Below are 7,909 nucleotides of genomic sequence, written 5' to 3'. Positions count from 1 at the left end.
ACAGCCTGTGTTTGAGCACATAGAGCCAGGAGCCCATGATCCAGTGCAGCCTGTGTTTGAGCACATAGAGCCAGGAGACCATGATCCTGTGTTTGAGCACATAGAGCCAGGAGACCATGATCCTGTGTTTGAGCACATAGAGCCAGGAGACCATGATCCTGTGTTTGAGCACATAGAGCCAGACCATGATCCAGTGCAGCCTGTGTTTGAGCACATAGAGCCAGGAGACCATGATCCTGTGTTTGAGCACATAGAGCCAGGAGACCATGATCCTGTGTTTGAGCACATAGAGGCAGGAGACCATGATCCTGTGTTTGAGCACAGAGGCAGGAGACCATGATCCTGTGTTTGAGCTCATAGAGCCAGGAGACCATGATCCTGTGTTTGAGCACATAGAGCCAGACCATGATCCAGTGCAGCGGACTGCTGGGTGAGGTGTGCCGCTGCAGGGAGGAGATAGGTGTGATCCGTCATGCGCGGAGGCTGTTTGCATGCAGCGGGAGGAGAGCTGTCAGGTGTAATAGGCTAGTATTTGACAACCAAATGAGTTGGCTTCTTAGCTACAGTAGCCTAGCTATAGGGGGGACTGTTATTAGCACATTATTCAGGGATTCACAGGAAGCAATGGTGTGACATTTTCAATTATGCCAATTTGTAATATTTCTAGAGATCCAAATTAATTAAATATAGCCTACCATGACTATTGATTTTGAAGAATATCCTGAATATGCCTACCATAATGATATAATTTGTTCATGAGAGAAAATTCTACAAATGGCCAGCCTAAGAAAACTAGCATTTTAAGATAGCCATGTGATTGACTGCTACGACGGAAATTTCAGCGCCATAATATTTTCCTCCCTGAAACAAGCCCTCTCATTCAGCAAGGCATGAGTCACCACGCCTACATGACTGCCTGCTCGAGAATTCCTTCATTCATTAAAGAATATTCACCCTAATTGACTTTTCTTCTTCTGGACAGTGAATTTGACAGTAAATGCTTTTGTAGTTTAGCATATTCAGGTCAGGCACACAGGGGAATCGGTCCATACCCTACAGGATTCTAGGGAATATTATTGATAGTCTTACCACTAGTTTCCATCAGACTTTGCGTCAGAAACAAAGTACATGTAATAATATCCTGGTAAGTGCCGCCATCTTGTGTTGATAAACCATAACTGGCCAGTAATGATCTCATGTCTGCCTCAATGGCAAAGTCTCATCCCAGGATTATGATTTGTGAAATGAAGTCCAGGGACTGCGATAGTTGGCACTTCTACATTGTGCTGTTGTCATTTATATGTAGTGGAGGTTAAACGCAAGTAAACTGCAAAACTCCCGACATTTTCTGATCAACTGAGTTGATCATTGAGGGAAAACAAGGTCTGCACTCAACAGCCCCCCCCCCCCCACATACATTTACAAATACACCCCTGTATATATATATTTAATATATTTTACAATAAGTAGCCTACCATTGTCTAAACTAAGTGAACCAGCCGTACATACTGTACCAGTCAATGCCATTAAAACCTTCACAATTTGAATACACACAGTGATAATGACACAAAAATGATCCCGTTAGTGTTTAATAGTGTTTATTTCAACAAAAATTAAGCAACCTCCAGAACACAAAGACAGACACAGTGATACAGCAGTTTGATTAATTTACTGCCGTCTTTGAGGCACACATCGAAAAGAATGGTGTAGTGTGATAAGGTGATTCTACTGGTCTATTAAATACAATAAAATAACATGGTTTGTATATAAGCCAAAAAAAGAACTTCATTTCTTTAAAAATCTACAAGGTCATCTACAATGGTAAAGGCAGGAGAGCAGTCAGTTTGATGTCATTCAACACAAAGTCAGGGTTGAAAACTTTGGCTTCAGTGGATAAATCCCTCATATAAAATAGTATGCCGACACCTTACTTGAAGCACATTCTGCTGAAGTTTTACCTCTCTGTGTGCAGTTATATGATTTAGCACAAGAGGCACCTTTGCTAGGTTAATACATGGATACACAACAACCTGGCCTGCCATTGGTCTACTGGAATTTCATAATATTCCATGACTGCTTGATGTTGTTGATGTCCATAACACACTTATATAACACATAACACATAAGGTGCTTCAAGTCAAATGTCAGCAAGATAACATATCCAAAAAACAAAACTTAAGTTTAAGAGCATCAGTAAAAATATGTGTTAAAAAATGGAGAGATCCACATCTTAATGCAGAAAGGAAATAATATTGTTGCTGTTGTAGCTGGCACCCGAGAGGTTATGTCTAGCTCATGAAGTCATGCGCCAGGATGGCGTTTCTGCATGACGTTGTTTTGGTCCGCTGATCTTAACACTACACTTGGGTATACCAACTGTGGTGTTGGTTGCTGACTCTCCAGACAAGAATATAGATCAGATAGCTAGACTGCATGAATAGGACACTCATGAGTGCTAAACTCATTTATGTATCCTGTGATTGGTGAAGTTGAGAGGGCCCCTGGGTTATGACAGGTGGTGACAATAGACACCCCCCCCCTCTCTCTCCACCACAAGCTAGTCTTTCTTCCCCCTCCTCAGTACGGCTCTGCCTTCAGACTTCGATATAGACAGCATGTAAACACCATCCCTATGACCTGAGACAGAGAGAAGCACAGGGATACACCATATAAGTGGCCTAATTAAGCTCAAAAACATACTCATTACTGTCAACTTCAAATAAAATATCAGAGATACACCTAAAGACAATACTCTCTACGCCTGGTAAATGGACTGCACTTATATAACACTTTTATCCAAAGCACTTTACAATGAAGGCCTCTCATTCACTCATTCACACACACACAGCAATGGTGGCAGCTGCCATGCGAGGTGCTAGCCTTGGACGAGCCGCTCGACCTGCTGAGCTACACAGCCGCCCTGGCCAGGACTGAATCTCCTGAAATGTAATAATCTGGGTTCATACCGGTCATTATGGTCGAGCTCCTTTTCCTCATGCGGAAATAACGAATAAACAGTCACTTGTAGCTCCATATACCCAGCCAGGGAATGAGTAAAAACATCAACCTGTTGTTTTACTTCATCATTTGTATCACCAGCCTCAATAAGAGCATTTATTTCATTAGACTTTGGCGTGAGGACACCTACATTTCCTCTACGTGTTCCATTCATTTACCAGTTCCCTTCCCTCTCCATGGGACAGTGAGGCGTGGTTTGTTGTCTTGGCTGGTCTATTAGTCTATTATCTATTAGTACTGAAATGATACAATGACTACGAGGTCAGCTGTAGTATTTGCCCAGGGACTGCGGGTGGAAATTAGCCGTTTAGCTATAACCTTGTACAGTGCATCTCTCCCTATTCTATAGGGTAAATGTCTACTGTACCTTGCCCCTGTCTTAAAAATAAATAAAATCAATCAAATAGAATCAATCAAGCTGCATGGATCACTGGTAGTTGTTTTTCCCGACTAAGTTTCTCATTTGACGTTCAATAGAAGTGACCCATGCCTACAGCAAGGCCTGGCAGCAGCACTGTGGTATTGAGGTTCCATACCTCAGACCCTGGATCAGATGCGTTGCCCTCAAATGAAAGCAGACTGCCTGCATGTAACCTGGTCATTGTACTACAGTACTTCAAATCCAAAGTACTAGAGTAGAGTCAAAATAACTCAATTGCTTCCCTGTTCCAATATGTCCAGGCCACTGCTCCCCTTGTTGAGTAGTTCCCTCACTAAAGACATGATGGCCTCTGCTCACTGTACTTTAGATTGCGATTCTTGCACTTTGCCTTCAGCACTAGATTATGTTCTTAGTCACTTGTTTTAGAGAGAAGATGCACTTGTGAGTTCTGGCAAGTAGTAGTACATTGGCTTTTCCTACGTTAAATGCAATTATTGTTAGTCGCTTTGGATAAAAGCGTCTGCTAAATGACTAATGTAATGTAATGTAATGTAAAATGTAATGCTCACCTGCACACAGGCGATCCCGACGCCCACGGCTCCGATGATCTTCAGGTGGTCTAAGATGAACTTCTCCAGTTTAGTGATGCATCCACCCTGGAGAGAGCATGCAAGAGCCTGTGTAAAATGTTTGTTTGTGTGTGTGTCTTTGTGTGCATCCCCTTCCTCCACAGACCAAAGTGTCACCATGTTCTTTCGACACAGACACACACGCACACACACACGCACACACACACACGCACACACCCCCCCCCCCCCCCACACACACACACACACACACACACACACACACACACACACACACACACACACACACACACACACACACACACACACACACACACAGGTCTCCCTACTGACACCGCCTCTTCCCTGCGGGTATCTCTGCCCCTTACCTCCACCTTGTAGATGTTGGAGGGGTGATCCCGGTGTCTCACCTCCACCTTGTAGATGTTGGAGGGGTGGTCCCGGTGTCTCACCTCCACCTTGTAGATGTTGGAGGGGTGGTCCCAGTGTCTCTTACCTCCACCTTGTAGATGTTGGAGGGGTGGTCCCAGTGTCTCACCTCCACCTTGTAGATGTTGGAGGGGTGGTCCCAGTGTCTCACCTCCACCTTGTAGATGTTGGAGGGGTGGTCCCAGTGTCTCTTACCTCCACCTTGTAGATGTTGGAGGGGTGGTCCCAGTGTCTCTTACCTCCACCTTGTAGATGTTGGAGGGGTGGTCCCGGTGTCCGCAGCGCTCCGTCTGGCTCTTGCAGCAGCTGTCGGGCACCACCCTGCCCTGCGCCGCGCTGGACCGCACCCACACGCTCTCCGCCCAGTCCCATGAGCTGTTGCTGCCGCAGCACTTGAACTGACCGGGGAAGGGGACATTAAGGTTAGCAATTCAGGTTGGGGTTTTTTCCAATTTGGAAGTTGAAAGCCAAATAGTACCACAAATCAACCGAACGCATTGAAACACACCTGAAACATGTCAATCTGGAATACAAGTTGAATTTCCTAAATAAAAATCGGTAACACTAAATTAAGGATTATAAATTCTACATTTCTGAAATGGAATGTCTTATAAACATCAATAATACACTATAGCATCACTTTGTGAGCTTTAAGTAAAATGACAGGAATTGTATAATACTATAACATAATTATGAGGTCTTATGAGCAGTATTTGTTGGCTGTAAGTAAATTGTAAGACAAACATTCATAATTGTGTTACAGTATGATACAAGCTACAGTAATAACCTTATACAGTGCTGTGACTTTACTTAAAGCTCACAAAGTCATGCTATACTGGTGCATATTATTGATGTTTATAAGACATTATTCTATTTCAGAAACTTAGAATGTATAATCTGTTATGATACGTTAGAAGTTTTCATGTGTCTTTATAACTGGCTTAAGTTTAGTAGTTATAACGTGCTGTGTAGCATGGAGTTATAATACATTATCTACTAATAATAATTCATAAACCTTATTGTCAGGTGTCATGCACGTCTATAAACATTTATAACGAGTTTTATAATGTGCTTATGATGTTTGATAAACATGACGTTTATCAAAAGTGTTACCAAAAAAATCATACAGTATCATATACAGCATAAAGGAAGAATTTCAATCAATAAAAATGAGGAAGTAAAAACCCTCTAGAGGCCTCGTTCCTACTGATGCGTCCAGCGTCCTGTCCTACCTCCTGCTGGAGCTTGTCCACCGCCCCGGTCACGTGCTCCTGGCCCGGCTGCTGGTACTGCTGCACCATGGTCTCCCTCAGGTTCTGCTTCAGCTCCTCATTCAGCTGCGGAGCACGAGCGCATCACACAGAGGACGTCAGGCCAGACGCTCGACAGAGCAGCCGGCGCCCGTCTGGTCCAATCCAGGCCCTGTTCCAGACCGTTCTCAGCTTGTGTGTTGGGCTTGGATTGGACCAGACTCACGTGGTGCCATTTTGCAGTGTATTTGTCTCCTCTCGTAGGTAAAATAGCTTACATGTTTCTGGTTTTCTGAAAAATACATTTGTATGCATGGGATATGTATACCAGGTAGTGATAGCCAGGGTGTAGTTGTCACATTACCCAAATCATTCTATGGTTTACATTTCACCATTTGAAGAGCAACTCTAAATACACGCAGTAAGACCAACAAATCAATGGAGAACCATAATAGTAAGATAATCTTGATAGGGTCTTAGATACTATAAAAGTAATTGAATATTAATTATTTGGGCAAATCTGTAGAGGTTAATCTTCAATAAGCCTACCCAATTTAGAGTATAAAAAATATCACATCACGATTATAGCGACCAAAATAATCACGGTTATCAGTAATATAGTGGTATTGTTAAAATGTGTTGAAAATGTTCAAAAACTACTGATACATGGAAATCATTTCACCAATATATTGAAATATTGTTATATTATATTGAACAGACAAATACAATTACCACAAATAAAATTAGTAGCACTATGCACTTTTTGTTTGCGTAAACATTAAAATAATGCATCTTGGAGACTGTTGCCAACTTTAGTTGATGCTGGACAGTATATACAGTGAGTTTTTCAAAGCACGGAAATCAAACACGGCTTCAGTGATAATTTGCATATTGTATTGCAATATATTTAATCAGATTTTATCGTGGTTTATCATTATACCAGTTATCGTTACATCCCTAACCCAATTAACATTTCCTTTTGTTGTTTTTGTTCTTCTCATGGACCTCAGTTCTAGAAAGGGAGTGGTAGATTCAAGAGAAGGCTGACACACCAGGGGAATGCTAGATCTGGCCCTGCAGTTTCTATGGTAACATCCGAACTGGGTAATGTAAGAGCATTAAGGAGGAGAATGCATGAGTGAGGGATTAAGAGACATAATGAATGAGTGAGGGATTAAAAGACAATGAATGAGCGAGGAATTAAGAGAGAATGAATGAGTGAGGGATTAAGAGGCAAAATGAATGAGTGAGGGATTAAGAGACAATGTATGAGTGAGGGATTAAGAGACAGAATGAATGAGTGAGGGATTAAGAAACAATGAATGGGTGAGGGATTAAGAGAGAGAATGAATGAGAGGGATTAAGAGAGAATGAATGAGCGAGGGATTAAGAGACCAAATGAATGAGCGAGGAATTCAGAGAGAATGAATGAGTGAGGATATTAGAGATATAATAAATGAGTGAGGGATTAAGAGACAGAATGAATGAGTGAGGGATTAAAAGATAGAATGAATGAGTGAGGGATTAAGAGAGAGTGAATGAGTGAGTGATTAAGAGAGAATGAATGAAGGATTAAGAGACAAAATGAATGAGTGAGGGATTAAGAGACAGAATCAATGAGAGAGGGATCAAGAGATGGAATGGAGTGAGAGATTAAGAGACAGAATGAATGAGAGGGATTGAGACAGAATGAAGGAGTGAGGGATTAAGAGACAATGAATGAGTGAGGGATTAACAGACAATTAATGAGTGAGGGATTAAGAGACAGAATGAATGAGCAAGGGATGGAGAGAATGAATGAGTGAGGGATTAAGAGACAGAATGAATGAGTGAGGGATTAAGAGAAAGAAAGAATGAGTGAGGGATTAAGAGAAAGAATGAATGAGTGGGGGATTAAGAGACAGAATGAATGAGTGAGGGATTAAGAGACAAAATGAATGAGCAAGGGATTAAGAGAGAATGAATGAGTGGGGGATTACGAGACAGAATGAATGAGTGAGGGATTGAGAATGAATGAGTGAGGGAATGAGTGAGGGATTGAGAATGAATGAGTGAGGGAATGACCGAGGGATTGAGAATGAATGAGTGAGGGAATGAGCGAGGGATTAAGAGACAATGAATGAGTGAGGGATTAAGAGAGAGTGAATGAGTGAGGGGTTGAGAGAATGAATGAGTGAGGGATTAAGAGACAAAATGAATGAGTGAGTGATTAGGAGACAGAATGAATGAGTGAGGGATTGGGA

At 42.1% G+C, this 7,909-nt stretch overlaps 1 protein-coding gene across 1 annotated transcript in view; it reads right to left on the bottom strand.

Annotated features, from left to right (window-relative positions):
* Window positions 1-1,602: 1,602 nt before the first annotated feature.
* LOC311307732 (CD151 antigen-like) overlaps window positions 1,603-7,909 on the bottom strand; it is a 31,361-nt gene continuing 25,054 nt past the window's right edge. The window contains exons 5-8 of the mRNA XM_084436595.1: window positions 5,649-5,753; window positions 4,656-4,814; window positions 3,970-4,056; window positions 1,603-2,637 (exon numbers count right to left, since the gene is read on the bottom strand). Of these exons, the coding sequence (XP_084292721.1) occupies window positions 2,578-2,637; window positions 3,970-4,056; window positions 4,656-4,814; window positions 5,649-5,753 (411 nt within the window). The 3' untranslated portion in view covers window positions 1,603-2,577. The remainder of the gene's footprint in view (window positions 2,638-3,969; window positions 4,057-4,655; window positions 4,815-5,648; window positions 5,754-7,909) is intronic.

The sequence above is a fragment of the Borostomias antarcticus genome, assembly GCF_949987555.1.
Source record: "Borostomias antarcticus genome assembly, chromosome: 4".
NCBI classification, from domain to species: Eukaryota; Metazoa; Chordata; class Actinopteri; order Stomiiformes; family Stomiidae; genus Borostomias; species Borostomias antarcticus.
This window is presented reverse-complemented; position numbering and strand designations above follow the sequence as displayed.